The sequence below is a fragment of the Scleropages formosus genome, chromosome 6 (assembly GCF_900964775.1).
Source record: "Scleropages formosus chromosome 6, fSclFor1.1, whole genome shotgun sequence".
In the NCBI taxonomy this organism is placed as follows: Eukaryota; Metazoa; Chordata; class Actinopteri; order Osteoglossiformes; family Osteoglossidae; genus Scleropages; species Scleropages formosus.
In genome coordinates, this window is record NC_041811.1 from 16,027,336 (window position 1) to 16,054,593 (window position 27,258).

The 27,258-nt window shown below is 41.2% G+C and overlaps 1 protein-coding gene across 2 annotated transcripts in view; it reads right to left on the reverse strand.

Moving 5' to 3' along the window:
• Positions 1-294: 294 nt before the first annotated feature.
• The window catches only part of npr2 (natriuretic peptide receptor 2), a 44,474-nt gene continuing 17,510 nt past the window's right edge, over positions 295-27,258 (reverse strand). The window contains exons 7-22 of one of the 2 annotated variants that reach the window (XM_029252872.1): positions 26,397-26,481; positions 22,577-22,697; positions 18,430-18,504; positions 16,386-16,463; positions 12,014-12,118; positions 10,606-10,677; positions 9,753-9,912; positions 9,489-9,644; positions 8,622-8,790; positions 7,289-7,435; positions 6,183-6,306; positions 4,814-4,882; positions 4,467-4,641; positions 4,150-4,248; positions 1,415-1,506; positions 295-876 (exon numbers count right to left, since the gene is read on the reverse strand). In XM_029252872.1, the coding sequence (XP_029108705.1) occupies positions 814-876; positions 1,415-1,506; positions 4,150-4,248; positions 4,467-4,641; positions 4,814-4,882; positions 6,183-6,306; positions 7,289-7,435; positions 8,622-8,790; positions 9,489-9,644; positions 9,753-9,912; positions 10,606-10,677; positions 12,014-12,118; positions 16,386-16,463; positions 18,430-18,504; positions 22,577-22,697; positions 26,397-26,481 (1,790 nt within the window). In that variant the 3' untranslated portion in view covers positions 295-813. Of the gene's footprint in view, positions 877-1,414; positions 1,507-4,149; positions 4,249-4,466; positions 4,642-4,813; positions 4,883-6,043; positions 6,072-6,182; positions 6,307-7,288; positions 7,436-8,621; positions 8,791-9,488; positions 9,645-9,752; positions 9,913-10,605; positions 10,678-12,013; positions 12,119-16,385; positions 16,464-18,429; positions 18,505-22,576; positions 22,698-26,396; positions 26,482-27,258 lie in introns of those variants that run through there. The other variant, XM_029252873.1, reaches the window with a different exon arrangement.

Below are 27,258 nucleotides of genomic sequence, written 5' to 3' on the forward strand. Positions count from 1 at the left end.
TAACTAGCCGCAGGCGCGGTCGCTCGGCTTGATCACGGGGGCATAACAGTTAATTACAATTGTTACTGATCTCAAAGCATTATTGAACAAAGGTCGAGTATAAAAGTTCAATTTTTTTAAAAATGTCTCCTGTTGATCTACTATTTTGTTAACTGTGCTGTGACCTCAAAATATTTAGACTAGTATTTACTGGCAGTGTTTCGGAGCAGTTCTAAGTAAAAAAAAAAAGAACTCTGCCAAATGAATTCGAAGACAAATCTGAGTTTTAAAACATATTCACAAAGCAAATAAATATTTGCAATTCAATCAATTTATTGAACAAAATATTTAGCAATATCTGGGCTATACATATATACATATATTAACCTGTATTGTAGTGTAGTACCATGGGACATTATGTTGACCCTCCATCATTGTAATGCCCATAGCGATGGGTCCCACTTTCATAACATGACCCATTCCTCTATGTATTCTGTATGGAAATATTATTAAAACATCATTGATTTACAAACACATTATACAAATCTTATATAGAAAGCACAAAAATAAAAATTTTATCACTGGAAAGTACTCGGGACAGAATGTTCTTCATTAAAAACTTTACATTTTTGCAGACCTGCAGGTATGAAACACACCTGAAATAGCCAACCTTTCTTTCAGTGTATAATTTATTAAATGTGTTGCTGTTCTCTACCAAAGGAAATGCCCTTCCAGATTTATCTGAGATCAAATAAAACCGCAGGCTGGGCCCTCGAAGCCTCTGTGGTCTGCTCCACAGCAATGAAGGTACGTACTGTATCATCAAGAGGGATGTCAGATGACATAGACGTCTTTCTTTTCCCCTAGAAGCCAGTACGTCCTCATTTTTCCTTTGCCCTGCAAAAAAAGTAATCAATACATGCATCAAGAGGCACTGAGCATATTGATTGGTAAAGAGTTATTAGCAGTGAACACTTGGAATCCATTCCTTCCTTAAAAGGTCACTGAGCCATTCAGTAACACGGGGGAATCATCTGCGTGGTGGATATATTAGCATGAATATCTTATTTGCTCAATCAGAGTCACCTTCTGGTGAACAGTGGCAGCAGTAGAGAATACCACATTGAAAATGTAAAATCACTTTCCTGGACCTGGCTTCTAATCATTCTTGAAGCAGATTTATGAAATAACCACCTTAATCTTCAGACCGTCATTTTTTTTTTTTTTTGTTATGGACCTAACGTCAATATATCAAGCTATAACACAGAGTGCGCATTAAAATAATAATTTTAAATGATTTTTATGTTTAACACAGAAAATTTCCCCATGGAAGACTACACCTCTTTTCCACGCTGCGATCACTATCCGAGCAACTTCAGATGTACCTAGAGGTGTAGTAACCCATGTCTTCACGCTGCTCTGCATATTTTCTCACCTTCATTTCGACATCCCCTCGCAGCTGAAGTTCAAAATAACCAAACTCATCCAGCACTTCTTTGGTGGCTGAGGAGACGTGTATCTTCAAGGCTGTGGAACACACGAGAAAGCACTAAAACAGGTAGAAGTTCGATGGCTGAAATGAAGCAAAGAGGAGTGACGGAAACAGGGATTGAGCGTCATACTGTTTCCATTGGTGCTGAGCCAGGCTGTAACACACTGCATTAGAGCTTAATCCGATTTCAAAATGTTCACCGTGTAACTGCACAAAATGTACTATCGCACATATTGCTCAACACAGTGGACAGTCTACAGCGGACTGCTCCTTTCGCTGTACAAGAACCGTGCAGGCTGCACAGTGGCCAAATAAGACGGAGCTGACGCGGGATTATTTATGTGTTTGTTCTCCGCGGTGACTAAGGTCTCCGGATCAGGAACAGGCTGCATATCAGCAAAGAGCAGGAAATGAATCTGTAACTCAACACCTGTGCTGGGAACATTCACCAGGAGCAGTGCGGGAACTGAGAATGTCAGAACAACACAGGCAAGGATATGGAGGCCTGCTGGAAATTGCAGCGGACAAGTTGCTAGTAAATGCTCTCGTACCCTGCTGGCTCGCCGTAAACGCCTGAGCCTGGGAGGGAGCCCAGGCAAGCGAAGAGCACGCTGCTCAAGGAGACTCACCTCGGGCTTTCTGTCTGCTTAAAACATCACTTGATCACATACCCTGAGCGTGGTACCAAATCTGAAAAAACCTGGAGTGTAAACAAACCCAAACTGCTGCCGAAAAATACATCCCGGGCCCCGTGCTTCCGGGATGGGCTCCAGACCACCATGGCCCTGACTTGGTCAAGCAGTTATTGATGGTGAATAAGTGAAGGGAATAATCATTTAAATTGCGACCTGAGATGCGGCAAAATGGAGTCTGAGTTGGAGCTTTGTGAAAAATGGAATTTCAGGAGGGAAGTATTAAACCAAAATCCTGGCCATGTCCAGCTGTCAATCACGTACATATATAAAAACAGAGTAACTGTCGCACGTGCTGTTTTTCGCAAACCCAGCACCACCCACTTCCACCTCAAACTCCACCTCTCCTTTTGTCCAAAAGTGTCCCACCGAGGGGTCTCCGCAACCCCGCTCGAACTCAGGCGTGAGCCCACCAGCGGACTCTAGTTGATCCAAATGCACGACCCCGGTCTAATACTTACAGCAAATCTATAACACTACGAAGAGCTGTAGATGGATTTTAAACTCAACTTGTTTATATATAATTTTCATGATACATCAGAAAAACTGGCATATAGGATAAGTCACCTCAATGCATGTCATGCTGCCCAGTCTTTTCATAACGTACCTCATTGCCTTTGCTGTTCATACAGCTCACACATAGATGCCTATGTGAGCAGAAGGAAGCAGAATCTTCCTTCAGTTTAGTTTTTTTTGTATCTCTGTAGGCTTATTTTGTTCTCATTGATACAACTGGAATGTTAAGGGCATCTTTAAACACTTCGGTGACCGCTATGGATTTTTCCCATCATGGTTACATGCAACATCTGTTGTGTGTTGAACCAGCCTATGATTACGGCACTTAGTCCACAGAAAAATGTCAGTGTGTCTGCCAAGGTATATACACGGTACCATGTTTCCCTTTTTCCATAGCCATTACAACTGGGCAGCCATGGATTAACAGAAAATACACTGTGGGACTTTTTTTACCGATGAGCCGCCTTCACCAGAGTATTAAGTCTTGATATGTCAACAATCTGCTCTTGGGAAAGATGGATGAACTGATGTCTGTACATGTGGCTGACTGTAACTGGAGCTTTTTCATTCCAGATAAAAGAGAAACTTCAGAATATTTGACATTTTTCAAAAAAGACCAAAGGGGAGGAGAAAAAAAAAAAAAAAAGCAATTTCCCATTTGAAGTAATTTTTTAATGGAAACTGCGCCTTTAATTTGCCACTGCACGTGTATGGAAGGTCACGGATTAGAAAAAGATGTTGGTTTTTCTGGCAGTGATATAATCTCAAAAAATTCAACGAGGCTTCTCGTCCAGAAAATGAACGCCTCATCTAATGAAAGACAGAACGCTGGGAAGCTGCAACTGGAATTTTGACGGATAAACCGCATGTAAGTAAAACTATGATATATGTCAAGTTTAAAACACACCCTAGCATGTTAAAGTTAAATATATCCGAGTGCTTATCTTGGCTAAATTTCAAATTTTTGCACTTAATTGTTAGTGGTTCACCCGATGTTCTCTTTGGAACGAAAGACTATTTTCCACACTTTTATGACCTTTGATTAGTTGTTTCCAGCTGCTTAGTTGATCAAAGATTATTTTTAATAAAAGTATGTTACGATGCAATTTTTTACAAGCATGTATTGCAGTGCTTTTTGAAAAGTTTTCTAGCGCTAACAAGTTTAATGGAGAAAAACTGAAGAAAATGACAGCGATCTGCTTCAGCTTTTTTTCGCATTTCTTGTGTGAAGGAGAGAGTACGGCAGATCAACTTTTTTAGTGTAGCTTGCATGTGTTTTCAAAACCACCAGCCACCTAAATTCTACACTTTGCCGTTACAGTTACTCGGTCGTTTTTCCAGCGGAATGGTATTTCATTGCAGGACCATCCTTTAGGGGGTCGCAGCCCTCTTTGGATATCCTACCTCGAGCACCTGCTTACATCAAGTGAGTAAAAGACATGTGATGTGTAAGATGAAGCCCTGACTCACCTTCTCCATTTGACTCCATTCGAGATGCTGTGTTGACAGTGTCCCCGAATAAGCAATACCGTGGCATTTTCAAACCAACGACCCCAGCACAGACAGGTCCTGAGCAAACGATAAGCTGTCTGTCAGTTCATTCTACATCATCAGTCTACTCCAAATCAGTCATTACATCCTTAGCACCTTTGGAAGATTTAATATAGCATTTAAGCGGGCTATTTAGACATACTGTATTGGGCCAGTAAACAAAACAGGAGCTAAAGAAACACAGAGAGGTTTGACTTTATGTGTGAAAGTACTGAGTACGATGTGAAGAATGGTACCTGTATGAATGCCTATTCGTAGACGAAGCTGGTCATTGGGTCTGTGCCGGATCTTGAAGGTTTTCACCTGTTCCAGTAAGGCTAATGACATCCCAGCAATTTCTCGTGTGTGTAACTTGCCATTGCGAACAGGCAGACCTGACACAACCATGTACGCATCACCGATTGTTTCCACCTGAAACATTTATTTTAAAAAGATTACTGAGATACCGCACAGGAAAACGAATCGGTTATGCCTCAATAACTGACGCGCGCAAAATTTTTTCATCACGCCATCGAACACTTGTTGATTTTGCTGCACTAGTGAAAAGCGTAAAACGTGAATGCGCTGTGCGGCGGTAACTCACTTTATAAACATCAAAGTTATCGATGATAGCGTCGAAGCAGGTGTACAGATCATTCAGTAAATTCACAACCTAAAAGGAGGAAAAGCACATTTCGCATATTAGCGTGCAAGAAAAATCTCAGTTTTGTGGCACCACTAAATATCTGTTCAAATTCTGGCAGTCTGGAAAGGTGAAGTCTGGAAAAAATGTGGCTCCCTCTGAGCGTATTACTAAGACTGATCTGGGAATGAGTTCATTGTAGAAAAAAATAAGCCGCTAAAATTGCAAATCTAACCTTATTTGTCTGTGTTCTGAGAATCAGGCATGAGAAATGAAACAATGCATCATTTGATTAGGAAGAGCTCTGTCTTTCAGTGAAAAACCTCAAGATGCCTGCAGTGTCAGAATTGCTCCTTCTTGCATGTTCATTGATTACTTGCGGGATTTTACATATAATCTGCTTAGAGTACTCTGAAACGGAAACGTTTTTTGTTTTTCCATTTGAAAGCAAACCTAGAAAAACACCTCAGCAAGGATTACCAAAGCTAACGTTAATCGACATCGAAACAAGCGAAATGGCATTAAATATATATTGCTGTAATTATATCGTTCTGTCCATTTTTAAGTCATTATTTGCTTACGTACAGGAAAAAATATTCCGCCACGAAATATTTTGACCAACAAACATTCTTGGTCTCGATGGTTGCTATGGTACTGCTTTGTTGCTATGTACTGCAGAAAGGGAGAAGTGAGGAGCAATTTTTCTAGAAGATCAACATCGTAAAATGGCGTCTTGGCTTACTGGCAGCCCTCTTTCCCCTATCTCTACCCTCATGCACTATTAGTAACATAAAACTTACTCTGTAATTTTATGGATAAAATGAATGAAACAGAGTTACAGGAGAACATTTGAGAAATTAAATTTGTATCCTTGTACAAGATTCATTGCCAGCAGCACCGGTTTTGACTAGATTTTGCTATATTGGAGTATATTAAATCACACAGGGTTACAAAATCACACCATAATCTGAGGCTGAATTAGATTTGAGACAAATCATTTTAAGTCTGTTAAAAAGCAGAGCTGAAAACAAGCATGAATTCCAACATATCAAATTTAAAAATTAGTTATATATTATATAGATGTCAGTTATAAATTCCATGCAGCAGCTGTTAACAGCAGGTGCCTTATGAACTCAAGGTCCAGGGTTCAAATCATCCTCCAGCTATAGAACCCATGACCAGGGCACTTACCCTGAGTTGCTGCAGTAACAAAACCCTGCTGTATAAATGGGTATACATACGTAAGTAGCTTTCACAAACCCAATACTCTAGGCAACTCAAGTAAGATTAATGTTAATCATTTATAATATATAATATTTTCCAAACATACCTGTAACGGTGTGCTTTCAGCTGACAAAGAAGTGAAGCCAACAATGTCACTGAAATAAATAGTGACACTATCAAAAGCTTCTGCCTGAACGGTTTCTCCTCTTTTCAGCTGTTCTGCCACTGAACTGTGCAAAGCACATGGAGACAAAAGGGACAATCAAGACGTTAAAATCAGATGCGGTTTTCAGAGCAACGGACTCCAGCATAAATGTACTGTCTGTTGCAAAAATGATAATGCAAGTTAACATTTTTAATAAAATCTTCAGTCCTTCAATTTCACCAGCATTTCACTGACAGATACTGGCAACCAATATGATCAGCTTAAGTAACTACATTAAACATATACTGTATGCATTTCTTCTGAATGATATGGCAATAACTATGCATGGGTAAAATTAAAAGAAAATTTAAGAAGGAGACAGAAAAATAAATTAATGGAAGTCAAGAGCAAGCCGATAAGTTAAGTAGATGGTGCTCAAGCCTTCTCAGCTTCCACTGCACAGCGGTCCTGAAACATGCTATTAGGCTTTTCCACCGTACAATTACTAATGACAGTGCAGGCCCGTCACTGTCCACTCGAGCTCTCCTTTAGCATATCATTCACTAAAGGGTCTCAATAAATCTTTATTTTTAGCACTATAGGCATGCTTTCCTGAGGGAAAAAAAGAAAAAAATTTTTTTCGATATATTTCTAGAATCTCTAGGAAGTTGCCCCACCTACAATCACTGGTACATTTAAAAACATACAATGTCCTATATAAGATGCACTAGGACTCTCACGCTGTAGCATGTAGAGTTTGGGAGACAAATATAAAAATATATGTCCTCTACAGTGAATAAAAATTAATGGTCTTCGGAGGTTATAGTTCTGTGTATTTATTCCAAAGGATTTCAGAGTTTTAGCAGTTTTTACTGCTGTATAATGTTCTAGATCACAAATCAAGCACCTCATTCAAAGGTACAACAGCATTACCTCTACTGGGACCTGAGCCAAGGCAAACTGAACTACAATTCCCTACCATTGTCCACAATTCTGTGCCACACCATGCACGCAGATGCAAACGCCCAATACGTGTATCGGAAGGTACACGTTTCACAAATCCTTACTGCGGCAAGATCTGGTAAAGCAGATTCTCTGCTTTTCTCTTCTCTTCGAGGTACGCTTGCGTGCGCTCTTCCACCAAGTTCTCCAAGTTATTGGCATACTGCTCCATTCTGGACAGGAGATTATTGAGAATGCTGGTGCTTCCCTCCCTGAAAAACAGCAGGTTAATCAGATTTGAGCATGCAATCACAGAGGATTATTGAATTATATGGTATATTTTCCATTCAACCATATATGTGCTGTAATTGTCCTTAATAGCGCAAGACTTCTGAGATACATAGTGTGTCATGATAAGAGATTACTAACATTGTATAATGTTTTTATGGCTCAGAGGAGTAGATCTTGGCCCCCAGAGGTTTTTATGCCCTGCGCCATCCTTAGCACATTCTCCTGTGTTGCCTCCTGATTTTTCCCACCGGTTTGTTTTTAACTGTGTACCACTGTTGTTGTTACTCGTTGCATGTTTTCTCTGCATTAGCATTTTTTGCTTGCGGGCAAATTTGAGTAGTGCACTCTACAAAAATAAATTGGGCGAAATACAAACACGCCATGTCGAAAGGCATATTGAATGCTCTCGTATCATTTATAGCATTTTGTATTATTATTGTTTCTGTTTATTTTTCTGTTTTTGTTTCTTAGAAAAGTAAATGCTATTCCATAAGTCATGAGGATATTCCTTGCTCACCACATCATGCCCAACTCACAACCCGGTGATGAAGAATAAAAGGACCACTATAACTTTCACCACATCATACACCGCTTACGTTGCAAAAGGACAAATAGGAACATAGCGATGTTATTTAGGTAAATTGAAGCGCCATGCAGAAAATGACACATACCTTTTAATGCAACAAAGCAATGTCAATTTTTTTTATTTACTATAAAGATGGCAATAGAGATTTGTGACTCCTTTTTAAGACGGTCTCCATAATTATGTTAATGTAATGTAACAGTAATGTTACTAGATATTATCACTATCACTATAACAATGCCACTGTAATGTTGCTTAATATCACTTTGTGTACTTTTACCTTTTTACCAATAAAATTGACTGCAAGTCCATGAATGTGCAAGTTTGATACGAGGGTGCAGCTCATCCTTCCATGATTATTATTTCTTAGGATGTGTATGTGCATCGTTCTACTGTAGTTTTCCATTTTTTAAAATCATGTAATAAGTATGCGGTTCTTTTACTGCTACATATATTTCAACCCCAAAACTGTACTTGGTATTCCTTTTGCACCATGTACCACCACTAGACATGGCATCAAGCTTGTTTTCATTTGAGGCAGTGGCAGCCTCCTCTGGGGGGAGGGCCGTTTCGAAGAAACTCACTTGTTGAGCTTCATGATGTATATTTTGATGTGGCTGAAATCAGGTCGCTCCGCGGGGTCCTCGGCCCAGCAGCTCTCCATGAGCACAGCCAGCTCCTCGCAGTGGCAGCTGGTGTCGGTGGTGGGCCGGAAGTAGGGTCGCTGGCCATTGCGCACCTTCTGCACGATCTCTGCAACGAGCCACCGGGACGGATGTTGAAAACTCTCACTCCTGCGTGTTTCACATTGCGGCCCCTGGTCCACGGCCCCACTCTTTGTTACAGCTTTATTTTATCATGCCATTTTTACAGTGGCGATCAGAAAACACCACTCCCACAGTGAATACAAGTAAGACACTAATGCTCCTAACCGTAAGGAGTAGTTTTTAAAAAATGTGAGTTAATACTTGAAATCTACCAGCGTGTATCTTCAAGGTATAGAGAGTATTGTATCTCTGTCTTGCCTTTGGCACAAAATGCAATAATAGATGCATGATCTCTTTAATAAATGTATTAACATATAATAATAACATACAGAATAGTATCAGTGATTCTAGAGAGCAATGAGCAGCTATCGAGAGGCTGATATAGTTCACTATACAAGGCTTTGATCACACTCTGCAGGGAAGAACACCATACTGAGATCAAGAATTGTTTTTATTTATATGCTTCCTTTTTTTACATTTAGATTTACCTTTATGCATTTAGCTTCCCACCAAACTGACAGAAAATGATTATTAACGACAAATTATTTAGTAATTACCAATACTAGTTAATATATAATTAGATTTTTTTTACCTTAGTAATTAAAATTATGAGTGTAAAAAAAATGGGCTATTTTTGGACATTCTGGACTGGATGTGGTGCAGCAGAACAACAGGCACTGTTACCTTTAGGACTCAAGTCCATGCCCGCCACGTAAAAAGGCCCATTCCTTAGGGCAATCTCCTGCAGTATAATGCCAAAACTGTAAACATCCCCCTTTTGCGTGCCCTGTGGGGGGGGTCTGTCATATATCAGCAGCTCTGGAGCAGTCCACAGTTTTTCTGGAAGAATTATTTTTTAAAAAAAATTTAGTAATATGCTAGGCCTCTATTCAACACTAAATGTATAAGGTGTTTAGCTGACAAGGACATTATTTAAATGAAACCTACTTGCGTAGAGTGCATGCGAATCCTCGTTTTCGCACGACGACCGAAAACTGGCCAAACCGTAATCAGTGATTTTCAACACAAATCGGCTGTCCACTACACAGTTGGATGACTTCAGATTGCCATGAGAGCCAATATAGCTGTTGTGCAGATAATTCATTCCCTGGTAAACATAAAGCAGATTGTGTTACACGTTTGTCCAAAGTTTAAATACATCAAAACAGTTGGACAATTACAATACATATAAAACTTGCTTTACAGAGGAAATGTTCTTTTTAAGATACTGGATTTTATTTCACTTCTGTGAAAGTTGACATCAAAATTGATTAATATTTAGTAGAAGCAATAAATATTCTGTGTGTTTTGCAAATATGCAGAACGCTTATTCTCCTTTAACAAAAGCAAACTTTCTATACTGTAAAATGACACATTTATGTATGACCTCCAATAAAAACAAAAGATTACAAAAAAAAGGAAAAATTTTGTAATTAAAATGAGTGTGGAAGAACAGTATTGCTGTGGCAATTCCAAAAAAAACAATATTCAAATGAAAAGTTATTGAAAGTCATGAGAGACTAATTATTCTGTTGAAATCATTGAACACGTGCACACAATTCTTGATTACGTCTGGAATAAAACTAGACAGTCAATGTTTTTGTCAAAGTGTGAGTGAAATAACTTTGCTGCTCTGTTAACAGTAATACCATGGATGTTATTGTGGCGATGAGCTGTGACTAAATATCGGCTGTTAAATTACCAATGAAACTGTTGTTGCAAGTTCAGTAAAATCTACAAGCTGTTTATATGGGCAAAGTGACAGACAGACAGACAGATAGATAGACAGACAGATAGATACCTTGACTATATCGTTGATTAGTGAATACCGAAACATCCAGTCGAGGTTAATGCTGTCATTCTCAAGAATGTCCTTGAAACAGAAAAATATTGAATGATTATTATAAATGCTGCACTGCATTTTTGTACACAGTATGGTATAACTGCAAAGCTTCCACCACTTACAACATATATAGTTGTCATTGATCATTTTCAAAATTACTTTTGCAACACACATTTATCCTGGTATGACGCCAAATGCACATTCACAGGAAACTCTAACTGAGCCGATATCAAAAAAACACAATGATTTAGCTGACATTTTTCTCTAAAGCAACTTACAATTATTTACCCAGCTAGGTAACTTCACCGGAGCAATTCAGGGTAAGTATCTTGCTCAAGGGAACTACAGCCCAAGGTGGAGATCAAACAAGCAACCTTTGGATCTAGAGGCAGTAGCTCGAACCACTACGCTACCAGCTGCCTCCATAAGGGACTCCAATGTGATCAGCAGTAAACTTCAAGAACAAGAAGGAGAAGCTGTTGCGGCCCTGCGTCTGGAAATAATAAATTGGCTACAACAGTTTTTTGCGATTTTTACAGTAAAGTTAAATCTTAACAGTTCTTCAAATAATGTTTTTGAAATCAGTAAACTGTCTGACATTTCCTAACAGTGAAAAAGTTCTGTACTGTATAAATCCCAATTGTACTTTATATGCACTTTTCAATTCCGCCATATGCTAGCTAGTATTATAATCTAATAATTAAAAAGATAACTAAAAACTTCATCACATTTTTGAATTTCTTTTTGTCACTTAACAGTATAACATAGAATAAGCGATGGTGTTTTAATAGCCTTAGCATGTCAGCCGTAAAGTAATTCTTTTCAAATAAAATTAACAGGAAAATGATTAAGCTACCAAGCACAATTTCTGTACAAATAAAAACAAGGACCTTAAACCAACACAGTAGACCTTTAGCCAGGCATAATGCAGTCTAACATGAATTTATCACATTTGTAATTATTCTTTTTCAGTGATGTGTGTGAAGTGCTTTCCTTTTTGACGGCATCCATTAAGCCATGTTTATTGAACCCTGGTTAAAAGGTTCCGCTTCGCTTTTGGTGATTCTTAGAAATGGAAGGATTAAAGTAACATTGTGCTGAAAAAAGAGAACTGGCGGGAGCTTTTATTAAAACGTCTAAAGGCTTTTTTCTCACAGATGAAACCATACAGTTATGCTCCTTGGTTCAGCAAAATGTAAACTACTAGTACATTATTATTATTACTATCATTGTTATTATTACTATTATCATTGTTATCATTATTATTATTATTATTATTATTATAAAGCAAAGCACACATAAGACATCTTAAAAGATTATTTACAAAAAAGCATACTGAAAATACGAAGTTGACATTCATCCCTACCTGAAGACTGCCTCTGGGACAGTACTCTGTCACAATGCAGATGTTGGGAGGGTCAATGCAAGCGCCTATGAACCTTGTCAGATGGTTGAACTGAACGTCCCTCATCTGAAAACAGCAAAAAGGTGGGTCAGCTTAATACTAGTGCAATAAGTGAGAATGAAATCACTATAAATGTTACATTCTAAAACATATAGAAATGAAAAAGCATAAATGCCTTTGAGCATTAAAAATAGATGTAAAAATGTACAAATAAAACATGAAAGTGATTTTTGCAGTCAGATGTATATATTTACATTTATTCATTCAGCTAATGCTTTCCTCCAAGACGACTTACAATGTTATTCTGTTAACCCATTTATACAGCTGGGTACTTTTACTAGAGCAATTTGGGGTAGGTATCTTGCTCAAGGGTACTACAGCCAGAGGTCAGATTGAAACCTGTGCCCTTTGGGTGCAAAGGCAGCAGCTCTAACCACTATGCTACCAGCTGCCCCATAGATACATAATCTATTGCTAAGCTTGGAGGACGCATGGTGCTGTAGCGGGTTTGGCTGCATCTCGCTCAGTGGTGGGTCTGGGGTTTGAGTCCCGCTTGGGGTGTCTTACAATGGACTGGCATCCCATCCTGGGTGTGTCCCCTCCCCCTCCAGCCCTACCCGCTGTGTTGCCAGGTGAGGCTCCAGTTCATAAGGACAAGTGGTTTCAGCCAGTGTGTGTGTGTGTGTCAAATCTGGGAAATAATATTAAATAAGAATAAACTACAAGGTGGCATTCTGCAGACTATCCACCACAAAGTGTGGACAAACCAGCTGATTCTGAGCTGTGGGAATGAGCAAGAACATATAAAGGCTGTGATTTGAAGTGTCTGTTTTGAAGGAGCGCATGTTATTCTGCAGAGGCTGGATAACAATCACCTGCCTACCACTCTGTGAAAGTCTTTGCCACATTACAAGCCAAACAATGTATAAAATCACAGTTTTCTAAGAGAATACTGAACGAGAAGGACACGACTGGCTGCTCTCGTTGAAAATGATGGCTGAATGTTTATAAAAATCGAAGCAGCTGTAATGGCAAAGAATGCTATCAAACTTTTTGTTTATGTTCAGATATTATTCTCTGACAAAATTAGTCATGCTTTGGCTCTTAAACGCCAGCTAGCTAATGCCTGTATGGATATTAGTTCAAGGTGCCATTTGGAATGGTTCTAATGCACACGTGTCCAATGCAGCAGAAATTTAGTCTATTCATTCTATTTATTCTCCTGAAAAGAGAGATTCACAGCATTCACAGTGGGACCATTTTGTTGCTAGAAATTAGCAAAGAACTAAAATATAAATCAGTGTCAACTCCTATGGCCATGAAAAAGACCAAAGTAATTAACGTTTATACATAAACGCCACCATACCCCAAGATACACCCGTTCGAGTTACGAGAATTCCACTCTACGTGGAGTTTTATTTCGTGCTTCCTGCTTCGCCTTGCGAGGCATTTATTCGCACTTTCGACTTCTGAACTTGAATTTTGCTTGCCTCCCCACAGCTGAGCGGCACAAGACATTTACACTTATTCATTTAGCAGACACTTTCGTACATAGCCCGAGACTGCGAGAGACCGGCACTACCTGCTGCAGCACAGAAACCAGCACGGCATGTGGTTTTCTTATACAGGTATAGTTAGGTTCATGGTGCATTCTTAACCGAGACCACCCCTTGTTAGCTATTTTCACGTTGGACTATCCAAACAATGTCAATTTGTTCAATGAGTGTCAATGAGTCTGTTTTCATTGATTTCTTTTGTGTTTACTATTCTGTTTTCTTTTGTTTTTTGCATTAAAGGTTGAATTAATACATGAACACTGAGAATCATCTGTAGTAGGCATGTTTGTGAGTGTTTGTTAAGTGTATGGCGCATAACAGGTATGAAAGAGCTTCACGAGAACAGGTGGACTGTCATACATTATCGTTGAGTAAGTGATGAAGGGATACCTTGTCTTGCTTTCTCATCTTGTGTTATAACTAATGTTAACTATTGAAGTAACTACTGTAAGTCCATTTATATGGTATTTGGTGATACTTTAGATAAATGGGAACCGAATTTGGTATACCGATTTCTACCATTGAAACTAATGAAAATGAATGAATTCAAGTTATGAGAATTGAGCTTACTCAGGGTTTTTCAGGAATGCTTTCCCTTTGTAAGGTGAGGGGAGACTGCTTATTAGGTAGTCTGTAGTCTGTATCAGTTTACTTATACTTTCAAAATTCCCATGTTTGCAAAACGAGAAAATCCAGAAAACGAACATTTTCCGTTTTGCTATGCCAAAAATTGCACATGAATCTAACATTTTGAAAGGAAAAATGATACACCTACCACTTTTGAAATGTAACAAAGTATTTTTGCCACGTATTTTGCCCGCTACCAGAGAAATGCCAGTGTAAGTGACTAATTCTGATAAGTTTCCTTTCAGCCCTATCAGCGGAAGACAGAATGCAATGACTCAGGATTTCACAGATTTGCTTCTAAGGAACTGCACAAAATACATAACAACAGGAACAACTGCGCACTCACAGCAGATGTTCACAAGCTTGCAAACATAATTTACCCATAACCTGGATCTCACCTTCCCTTTTAAGCCTTGTTAACTTATTCGCCTTTTTTCTACTGTTGCCAATACAACGGGATGTTTCAATCATTTCTCTCCAGCTGTAAACTGTGGAATACGTAAAGCTCTCCGATATCATCAGAGCTGTACAGTTATGTAAAATCGGGAACCGAAGAGGTATGAGTAAAGACTAAAGAGGAGTTCATGAGCAGCAGAGAAACCTTATAGAAGTTGAAGACCCCTACATCCCCCTCGTTCGCTCTCTGAGACAAGAGTGCAGGCTTTGGTAGTCGCAGCACAATGCTGAAAACCCTGCTGTCTGTGCTTTTTCCATCAAGCATCTGGGAGCTGGGAAGGCAGTTAAGTATCCCCTATCTGTCCATCTCCACGGCCTTATCGTGAAATTTGGCCTGACGTTCTGCCAGGACCTCGGGCCCTGAGAGCCCCAGCCAGCTAGTTCCCCGATGTCTGTCTAACGTGTAGAGCAGCACCCAGAACTATGCATCTCTCACTGACCCATCACTCTGCTGGAGGGGCTGGACACCAGCTACACAAACAGTTGTAAAGGGACTATATTCTTATAGTGCTGGGTTTGTATACTCAGCTACTTACAATGATTTACCCTTTTATACAGTTGGGTGACTTTTACTGCAGCAATTTAGGGTAAATGCCTTGATGAAGGGTACTACAGAAGGAGCTGGATACTACATGCATAAGGTAATGTCTCTGTTACAGTACCTGCTCCCCCTATATAACTGTGATGATCTTCTCGAGGCTTTGGCGCCTGACAACAGCAAAAGTCCCCCTCCACTGCACACTTAACTGCCTCCTCGTGCATCAGCTTTGAATGAGAACATCTGGGAGGACTTCAGAAGGAAACCAGCAAAGAGTTCAACATCTCTGCCGGTGATTTCCCACTTTCCTGACCACTTGACCTCTACTGTCTTGATGCCTTCTAGTAATATGTGAATTTCCTGTTTTTGTGTCTTTCATGTTTGCGACATCCCTTCAAGCACTCCGCACTTAATCCACAATAGTAATCATTCCCTTTGTCTGTGACAATATTTCTGTTTGTCATTACCTGCAGTTCTGCATATCCGCACCATTACTAAGCACCCTTAACAACGAAAATTTCCATGGCTGCAGCCAATTGTCCAATTAATAACTGTAATGCAGACTGCGCTTTATACATATTTCTCTATTAGTATTACTAATCTCAAGGGGGCATGGTGGCGCAGTGGGTTTGACTGGGTCCTGCTCTCCGGTGGGTCTGGGGTTCGAGTCCCGCTTGGGGTGCCTTGCGATGGACTGGCGTCCTGTCCTCGGTGCGTCCCCTCCCCCTCTAGCCTTACAGCCTGAGTTGCCGGGTTAGGCTCTGGCTCCCCCAACCCCCCCATGGGACAAGTGGTTTCAGACACTGTGTGTGTGTGTATTACTAATCTCTGCATTCTTTCCAGAACATAAGTTATCATAATTTTTGCTTTTGCACCATAAGTCTCACGTGCTTGAACTGGAAGTAAAAAAATCTAGCAAACCAGTCATAGGTTTCTGGACCCAGTGCAAGCACAAGCTACGATGGAAAAGTTATGATGTAAAGCAAAAAATTATTACTGCAACGTATGCTCTTTAAGGAATTCGGACAGCCGCCTGTCTCGTCTTCTCACAGCTCCTGCGGCAACCCGTCTCGAAGGCACGCGCTGGCGCCGCCCAGACCTCCTGAACACCGGCGCGCCAAAAAACCCCACATGCACCACGCCGGCAAAGACTCACGTGCTTCAGTTCAAACAGCACTTGTCTTGTCAGCTCTATCCTCTTTTTGTTTACGTGCTTGATTGCCACCAGATTGCCCTGGAGAGAGAGAGGGAGAGACAGGGAAATGCTCATTAACATCACATATGGCTGTTACATGAGCAAGAAGGATACGAAGTGACTCACGCCATACAGCAGAGGAGATCAGTGCGAAGTCACGTTGCTGCTTTTGCGTTCCATCGGCTCTCACCGGCCACATCGCGTCCTGCCGCAGCTGCATTTCCACTCAAACTATGTTTATTCCTTCCTGATGCACGTCAACTTGCTGCACATTAGTCCACAAGAAATTTTTGATTGCTTAGAAAATTAACGGACTGCCTCCTCCAAGCCGTTGAAAACAAGACTCGACACTTTCTTTTTTTTTTTTTTTTTTTGTAATTTAGTGCCTTTTTTTCTCGGGGCTGCTTCTACCGCCGCCTGCCATTGAGAACCGGACAGTCGAGGAATTTTTTTTTTTTAGCATCAACAGCTATAATCAGCCGCGTAACCACAAATATTACAGGCATGTTCCTCAGGAGACTGCAGCAAATATTTTAAGGGTCGGCGCTTATAACTCTAGCACACTTTTAACACAATGTTTTAGATTCCAATTGACATATAGATCTGGTTTCATTAAGGTGATTCAATTAACGCCATTTCTACAGCATATATTGCCATGCAGTATTTATCCACAATATTTACTGAAATGGAATGGAATAATTCCCAAAAGGCATGGCATGGATTAAGAATTGACAGCTATTTTGGTGCTAGAAGACCTAGTAAATAACGTAAAAGATGTCCAGCATACAGAGCAATGCCAAATGACCTCAATTGCCATAAATGGTACAGCGACTCTGGATTTCATGTTTTTATTTGACTCACATGCATACATTTCTATTTTTTGCTTAATAATTTTCCCTGAACCTCAAATCATCACTGTTTTTCTATTTTTCATTGGCTGCTAGCATGAAAAGCCACCCACACAGCACTTTGTCACAACAGTTAAAAGGATTAGCAGAACACAGAGCATCTGAGCAGAACGCTGCAGGTTTTACTGGAGGGAAGGGAGAGAGAAACTTCTGCATTTGCCAGGAGTGATTCCTGTAACCGTGACACCACGGGTTAGAGAGAGCTTTGTCATGCCTGAGAATCCAAGTCACGTGGGTGGACAGATGTGGATATGTCTTAAAAAGGACAAAAAAGGAGAACGGATGAACTAGGCATCAAACCAGACACTTTGCGGTACGGATTAGATTCACACAACATCTACATGAGTCACAGTGCTGGAAATCAGAGAAAGGGAAGAAAGGCGGTTAAAGAATCATTACCCTGAACCTAAATGCATCTAATTTGTAAACACTAGAAATTTTGGTGAATTTACGGAGGGAGGTGGACTTACTTTGTTTGGCCGCAGAATGCGCTTTTGCAGTATGGCTCTTTTACGATCCAAGTCTGAAGTACATCTGAGATGCAAAACCCATACACAGAAAAGTATCTGGCACATGGGTGCTCAGCATTTCTGACTTTTAGAATACTGAGAATATGACCTGCACGCTCTGGACATTTACTGCCCGTTTTAGTAAATGGAAAAACAAAAGGACTGCCGCTATGGACCAAGTCAAAACCAACATGCTCAGTCCATTTCAGCCACAGGTTTTATTTCGGAATAAAATATTGAACTTGCTCATCATTCACAGGTTGCATTTCTCTTCCTTGCTTGAGAAATGCCTACAGATTGCATCCACATGCACACGTAACAAGCACCGATGTGCACAGCTCTGGCTGCGAGGCTCTGCCATCGCTCATTGAGGTCGCTCGCCTGCGATCCTCCAGCGATCGTGTTTTCAGAAACGCTAGCGTCTGCTCCCAAACAATACGGCGGGGTTTGTTTGAGAGCACGCGGATCAGGAGGCCCACGTTCAGACAGTCAGCTCGCCTACGCTCTCACTGCGCTGGGTGCTGTGCATGCAGGCTCGTAGGCGGATAGGAGTGAAAAGAAGTCAAAAATGTCAGCATTCAGCCTTACCTTAAAATAGCCTGTTTTTGCAAAGAGCTGATGCTTTCCATGTGCTGATATCAGGGATCCGTAGCTGGAGCCTCGCTGAAATGAGCCGGGAAGAGCGGTTAAAAGTGATCTCACGCATTCTCTGCCCTTTGAGCCAAATGCATTTTATTTGTTATGACTTAAACATCTCCTTTATCTTAAAAATCTGCACGTTTGTGTGCTGTAGCAAGAAAACCAAAGAGCGTGTTGAATTTGGTGCGGCGTTCAAATAATTACACAAGTCGCGATGCGCGGGCTGAGCATAACCTGTGAGCTCTCGGAACTGGATATCGATCGCAAAGAGAGGTGGAAGTTCACAGGCGATGCCAGAACACGTTGCTCCGCCATGCAGTACAGATTTAGGAAAACCCAAAAAGAATGTGAGCCTGAGCACAAACCATTGAGAAGGTGCTGTTGTGTGGCAAAGTTTATCCTGCATTTACCCTTTTCTGCCCTCAGGCAACCATTTTCTGTGGGAAAAGCAGCATTCTTGGCTGCTTCTCTTTTACCCACATGTCGCTTCTCAGTGTGAGAGATTAAAGCCACACTCTGGGAAGTCATTTCATGTTTTTCCTCTTTTGTGCGTGATGGTGTAAGAAAATACCATTCTTAATGGAGCTGTAATTAAAATTTTATGGGTTGTAGAGTCAATGCCTTAAAAATGAACACAGCAAAATTCCATAAAGCCCTCATCTCAAACGCTGCCATGGAGCTCTGCTGTATTGTCGAATGATTTCAAGTGTTTACATTTGTAGCCTCAACACTCATTAAAAAAATGCCATAACCTTGGACTAACTATAAACCATCAACAACACCTTTAATTGTACACCAAGGTAACATGGTATACAAATCGGTAATAAAATTCTAACAGCCCTTGGAATTAAAGATGTGCACGTACGCGTTCAGAATTTTGCAATTTTGTCAAATTGTTGCTAAGATTATAACAGATGATCAGTACCATCACGTCGCCTAAACTGAAGACACCTCAGCTTTCCGAAAGGCCTTCCATGAGATCAGGACACGTTACGCTAATGCACTCCTCTCCAGGCAGCCCAGTTAGGTCTGTTACGTGCTACAGGTTACAAGTGCTGCTCAGAACTTGTTCTGATTGCAGGAGCGACGCGTCTCTCAGCTGCTGGTACCCACAGGCACCTGACGGGTCTACGGGAGGCGCGCAGGCCTCGGCCAGCCGGAACGACGCTCCCCGACATGACGTACAATGAAAGGATGCCAATTATGTTCCACAGCTGTGGAGCTCCCCGCTGCAGGTTGGTGAGCGGCAGCGGAGTCGAAACCAAGCGTCTCGGGAGATGAAACTTAAAACTCTAACCTAAAGGGAGAGCGAAGTTTTGCGGAGGAGAAGAAACTTACAGATGGTCCCATATTTCTGCAGTGACGCACACATAGAGTTGTAAAAATGTACCCTACTGAAACAGTAACATTTCAAATTAAAATCTGGTAAGGAACAGGTTTAGCTGAAATGCATTGTCCGGGTTGCATAGCTTTGGCAACATAACAGCGTGTTTGCGCTTTTGTCATGACAGTGTTTTACGCTGCCATCAGAGTGGTGTATTGGGGTATTGTTCCCTTCGGAACAGCAACAGTTTTCGTGCACGTATTGATTCTGTACCATGCTACATACCATACGACTACATCCAGGAAATCTCGTGGCTCAAGGATACATATAAAACACATCCTTTTTCAAATAACTTAACCATGACAGCGCTGCTCACTGAATGAATGTTTGATTCGGATAATGTCAAAAGTAAAATGTGTTAACTGCAGATTCAAAACTGACAATTTCCAATGTAAACCAAAACTGTAATACAAGTGACTATGTGTTCAGGTACTGTTATTGTCAGTGAAGCAAATTTCATTTACAGAAATAAAAGAGGATACCGAGTCCTCGGGTAACACATTTTATTTAACGTGATTTCAGTTATGAAATCACTATTAGGGCAAATTAATTAAGAGCCTGGCTATAACACAAACAAGCATAACAGGATCGTTATTATACAACCTAAGTTATTTCGTTGCTAAGATGTTTTAAGTCGTCCTCGCAAATGATTGTGTTATATAACCTGACTGAAGCAGAATAAAAACATATTCCTTGAAGACATACAGTACCTTACGGGATGCCTGTCAAAAATGCTTTGTATGAGTATCAGTGAAATACATTCAATGGAATATAAACTGGCCATGCTTTAATTTGTGCATTTTTTCAATCACGTTGGTCATCTGTTATTGGGGGAAAAAAAAACATGATAAAAATGAACCCTAAAGATCTGAAGAAATGAAGAAGCCATAGCTCTATAAAGAATAGCAAAGTACTGCGTATATCTCAGTGATTTCACAAATGTTGGTACTTTTCACCGGTATAAATGTTATATATAAGTGTTATATATATATAGTAAGTAAGAAAAAAGCAAACTCTGTCTTGCAGATGTAAACATTTATTTGTGTTAACATGTTCAAAATTAAGCCCAGCCTTCAGGGGCTGCATTCAGAAAATCCAAAAGCAGAAACTGTCTATCCATTTTTGTAATATAGACATGAAAATGCGGACAGTCAAGTAGCTAAGCATACTGCAAACTCAAAACTGTCTGCGTGCGTGTGTGTGTGTGTGTGTGTCTCTCTGTGAGTGCGTGTGTATGTGTCTGCGTCTGTGTGTATTCCCCTGTGGTGGCCTGGCGCCCTGACTTGGGTTTGGCAGCTCTAGTTTCGGCTTGGTGCCTTTACGCTTCCGGAACATGCTCTGGCATGCCGTGACCCCTTACCGGATCGAGTGTTTTCTGGAAAGTGACAGAGAAAATAGCAATGGAACCTGTAATGAAGAACATTTTCGTGTGTGCTAATACTTAAACTCGAGACGTGGGCATTTAATACCAGCACGTGCCCTTGAAACAGAAATGAACGGAACATAATAGCTGGAGAATGTGATGAGGTATTATGTGGCAGAAAGCAGAAAAGGGCTTGGAAAGGTGAAGTTATCCGTAGGCTCCAGGCTCAGCGAGGGTTTATTTTAACAATTAGGGAAGAATCAGTCTTCCACCACGAACCGAATAAAAAGTTAACCGTCTTAAATTAACCACCTGGACAACATTCAAGAATGTGTTGATTAAACAACAACAAAAAAAAAAGGACAACGTTATTCTGGGCCAAGTCTTCAAATATAGACCCATGTATAGGATGCACGAGTGACTGTTTGCATGCGTGTGTTATTTCTGCAGACATATAAGCAAGATATACAGAATGTACGAAAGAACAATAGGCTGCATTGTAAGAAAATGTCAAATAGACATGCATTCATAAACAAGCTTAGGCTGGAAAAAGAGAGCAATGTCTAAACAAAAAACATCTGCTTCAGTTTACTACTTGATAATATTCCTAATATTCCTTCACACTTGGAAATGTTTGGGGAAAATCCATCAAACACTGTGTTGTAGGGAAGGAGGGAACATGGTCAATGCAAAAATATAAAATCACTCCAGAATTTATGTAGCATATGTATAGCCACAAAAATATATTGAATCTACTATGCAATTTTTTTTTTTTTAGAAGGATTTCAGTCATTCTTTCTCCTCAATAAGCTGTTCAGCTGTTTCCTCATCCTTTTGAGTTAGAACTTCTTTACCACAGAGCATTTCCCACGGACCTCAACATCCCTGCAAAGAATTGTTAGTTTTGCCTGAGTTTTATTACCATTTCTATAAAACAGCTAAAAAAAAAAAATATATAGAAATTGTTTAGTGATGACGAAAGCCAAAACAACCTAGTGTCTATGCAACCAAGGTGCAAAGCCCCCACGGTAAACCGAAGAAAAACAACGGCGAGCCAGCTCATGCAAATTTCCGTACCCTTGCTGCAGAGCAGAGGTGGCCAAAGTTGGACCTCGAAAGCCGAAGGAAAGGCTAGTTTTCCTTGCACCTCAGCCCTTCGTTGCATTACTGCAGTAATTATCTGGATCGTTCGTGTGTCGATCCAGCGCCAATCGGTAGCCCGTAAAACCCGTAGAGCTGCAGCTCCGAGGGACCAGGGGTGGCCACCCCCGTTGATGAATCTCATCAGCAAACGGCGGCAATTTAGAGAGGAGCCAGGTAAAAGGTTTCAAAGAGGCAGGGGGCTTCACCTGTGAGAGGGTGAGTCGGCTTCCGGCACGTTTGTGGTATTTGTTGGGACTTTCAAACTGCAGGTCCTCCCACCTTATTCTCCACAACATGTCAGCCAGCTCCTTCTCCAGCTTCAGCTTCCTGAATTAGGGCAAATAGCTCTAATATGTTAAAAACCATAACAAAAACAAGATTAAAAATGATAGCACAAGATACAGCGGTCGCAATCCCACGGAACTCCCTCATAAATTGTTGCGTAACGCTGACTTAAAGTGGATCCTAAAATACTAAGAACATTTTTTGTATCCTTGCTTTCTTCTCAAGTGAAAAATGACTTCAGGTCAATAAGGTCAGCTTCCTTAATCTTTTAAAAATATCTTTGTGTTTTCCTTATGGGGTATTTCCAAACGCGATAAATACCGCTACCATTCAAGTGGGTTTTGTCGTCGCACTTACATAAACAAAAAAGTTTTTGCAACACCCAAAAGAGTGATAGCATCCCTTGTAAGGCAGAACAGGGAATATTTCTGTTTCTTCCCCATATGTGCCTCCGGAATATAAAGCACGACCCATCTACAGAATGGCTGTACGCGATTTCGTGATATTGAAACATGACAGCACGTGTGCCACACATTTCCAGATCTGTTCACGTGCCCCTTTTCATACAGTTACTTACAAAGACAACTAACCCCGGTAATCGGTTTGGGATTTACACTAACACCCAACTGGCCTCAAAACAATCAACGCATCTGGTCCGTATAAGTGACAAATTGCTCTTTCTTTCACCAAACCATCCCTGTGTATCGCTACATCTCAAAAAAAAATCACTTTTTGTGAACTTATCGACCGCTCGACATTAAAATGGGAGAAAAAAAAAAAAAAAAAAAGGGGAAAAAGCGGATTAGTGGATAGTGGAAAAAGTTAGGAACCCCACACATTCCACTGCGATCCAAAGTGGTGTGAAAGTGGTGGAAAATACTTCCAGCTGGCTGCCGCTGCGCTGAATGGGGCCAGGTAGCTTGCCAGGTGCACTGGTGAATTCCGCTCCTCCACCGGACCACCCCAGGTGAACCCAGATATTACACACATATGTATTTTTAAACACAACGTGCTTCTGAAACAAAAAGCACCGCTTGAAGAGTTTTTAGTATCCAGGAGTTGCCGCATGTCCGGAGCTTCGCGGAGCTAAGCTCACAGAAGCGTTTGGACTATACGTAATAGAGAGGCAGTTCCAAGAGCACCCCCTTCCCCCCTCGTTCGACACATACACGCCCTGGACTCCTCCCTGAGGTGAGGCCGCCAGCGTCAGCGTCTAACGGCTCCGCTCTCAGAAATGTCACGCGTTCTTTTTCGACTCCTCCGCGCGAACCACGATATTTTGGGCTGTGTGAAGAAAGCCTGCTCTCGCTCCTTTTTCCAAATGATCCATTTTAAGGTGTCGCGGAGCCAAGAAAACGTCACATTTCGCTGGACAAAGCGAGCGAAACGTTTTACTGGGTGCAAGATGTTAAGTGCGCTACGGCGCGGACCCCTGCAAAACAAATTAGACACCGTTTCCCGCTACGACACTGCAAACAGAGCGGCTATTTTTAAAAGCACAATTACACTAACTGATGAAGAATGTAATCATGAGTCAATTAAAGAAACGTATTCCTCTGCGTGAGTAATATAAATACTCTCAGTGGCAGAGACTTGCTGGGGAGAAGCCTGCCAACATCTCGGCGAACTTCCATGCCTCTGCGCTGCGCGGAGGCGCTGCACATCGCGGGCAGGTCTCCGCTGAGCTTATACTTCTTCCACCTCACGTCGGCTCCCTTCGTTTTGGCGGATCAGTAAACTGTGCTGGCGGGATTAACGCGGCCGTGTACGAGGCCTTGGGGATGGAGCGAGCGAGCAAACAAACAAACGCGATGTGGTCAAACTGAAAGGATTTAAAGACGAAGCATCGCAGTGTTTGTGTGGGACGGCCGCAGCCGGTTTAAAATAACACCGAAACGCGTGCTCTCCTGCCAGTTTTTTAGATTCTTATCATAATTGTTTACTTCAAAATTCGTACGCACGTTGGGAGAGAGAGGGGGAGCGTTGTTAAGTGGCTGCTGAACGGATTGGATGCGAAACCTTCCGGATCGAGGCACGTCGTTGCTGCTATACGTGCGGACCGTGGGCCGGTACGGCTGAAAGTAACTATGGGCTGATTACATAAATTACCTGAGCCTGGGGATTTGCAATGTACAACGGTCATTTGTTTCCCCAGTTAATTTGAGCTCAAAAAAAGTCAGCCACCAGGCAGGGAACGAACAAGAAAAGGGCAAATTACACGTGGTCTTTTCAAACTGAATGGAATCAAAAGAGGCAAATTGCCCACAATTAGCCAGGAGACAGAATGTGAGCAAGTCGTGGGAGAGAACAGAAATAGCTTCTGAACCCAGCAGAACAATTTAAAGTACCTGCTCCAATACCGAAACTCCCCAAACGTATTCGAATCCTATTAAGCTTAGTCCGAAATGACAAATTAGCCGTAAATGCCGAAGCAAAGAAGAAGTATAAGTGGAAGGCCGATGCAGAAACCCACAAAAAAACTGAATCGTGAGCCCAAAACGACTGGAATACTCAACGTGTTGTTTTGTTTTTAATATTTTGCTCACGTGTTTTAGTTGTGCTCACTGAGTGATGTGCGGCGTTAACCCTTAAATTATGTAAACAGATAGAAAAGTTCCTCTTCTTTAATGCATCGGCCCTTGTTTATGATGAGGTTGATCTATAAAGCGCTGAAATATTCGAATGGTCTAACAAACCACAGAGCAGTCACATTATTTGATGCAAAAGCAAATAAAAAACACAATGCTTTAGAATCTGTGTTTCTGTCAAAACATGCATAATTAACTATGATGCCCTTTATTTCTTGATGGAACAAATAGTATAGTATACTTTCAATAAAAAAGAAAATAAATCCTTAAGTCACAATGGAACAGAGATTGTTCACAAGATACACACAAATGAAAATGAATCAGCGTCTTCCTCCAAAACACGGCTGCTGCCTTTAAGACTGCAGCTAAAATAAAGGCAAACAAAATGTACAGGCTCTCAAAATATGTTTCGCATTTAAAAATATGAGTTTATTATTTAACATTTTTTAAAATTTGGAAGTTGTGCACAAGAATGGAAATGTCAATTCATCACTGCAGCGAAACTGAGCTTTTCAGGACAGGAAACTCCATTAAACAATTTTTTCTTAAAAAAAACATATTTTTCTATTTAAAGGCACTCGTTTGGAAGCCATTGGCAGGCTGAACTGCAAAGTGTGCTGCACACTAGACCTATTGTTTCATCAGTCCCATATGCGAGTACCTACGGCGGCCCCTCAGCCTCCGCCCCCCTTCAACGGCAAAGTCCTGTTTCTGTTTAAACATCTCCCCACGCAAACTGCAGGCCAGACCTCAGACGCATTCAGAGTGTCATTAATAACTAATGCATAAAATGTGCAGCACTTTTAACCAATAGCGCAGCGCAGCGACACAACAAAAATCATGCTCAGCTTCATTGTTGCAAACGGACGCTGTCGGCGAGAAGCAGCAGTTCTCTCACAGCAGCGCAAGAACAGTCCTCCCTTACTGTGTTTCCCAAAATGACAGCCGTGCATTCGCTCCGTTACATTTATTTTCGCTGTGTTTTCGGAAAAATCTTAGATACACTATGACACGTTAACACTTTTTTCCTAGTGTTTGTCACTCGCGGCTGGGACAACTTGGCGCATACGAAAAGCTTTTGTATTCGCTACAGATGACAGGTAAAGGCTTCAAAATATCAGGGAAAAGCTTCACAAGTTCTACACATCCTTACCTGTAAATGAGAAAACTTGATATTCCAAAAATGATGAGGGCCAGACCGGAGCCCACGGCAACAATCCCAAGGACAGGCAAATGATCTGCGGGGAGAAAGACATCTAACTACGCACAAAATAAACAAAAGAGCATTTTTCTAAGAGATTTACTTTATAAACCGCTATGAGATGCGTTGTTTAACTAAAATGAAGGTTTCGCATTGGTACGAGCTGCTCGTTCAGTTGCATCCACCAGCAGCTCAGCTTCCCAGTCCAGGGACAGGGCAATAATGGACTGCTGAGCCATGATGAAATGTAACATGTAACTAACGGCTCCTATGTTTAAGGCGAATGGATCCATGTACCTGCAATGACAGATTCAAGCCCCAAAGCCCTTCAGGGCCCTGCTCCAGCAGCAGATGTTTCCGCTGGTTTCTTAGAGATGCGAGGTCTATTTTGCAAACACGACCTGTATCAACTCATTCTATTTCATTTAGCACGGTATGTTACCGCTCTCTGCAGTCCTCTGCACTCCGCAATAAACCATCCCCCATGCCTTTGTGAGACAGCTGCTCTTCTCCACTGAGATCTTAGCAGGTGACTTGAGAATCACTAAGGTACAGTTTCCAAAAAAGTTACCCACCCCAGAACTGAGGAATCTTAGTCCCTGCCAGAAATAAGAGAACTAGCCCAACTGTCAGCCCATACGACCAAAATGTACAATTACAGTGCCATACTGGAAGGAAACAAAGAGCTTAGATGTTCTCCCTGCAGCATCTCACACCCATGTCGTCTAGGAAGAGGTCACATGAAACCAAGAAGCCTGCTTAATAAAATTATTATTATTCCCACCTCCGTTTCTTCACAGCAAACCCCAAAGTT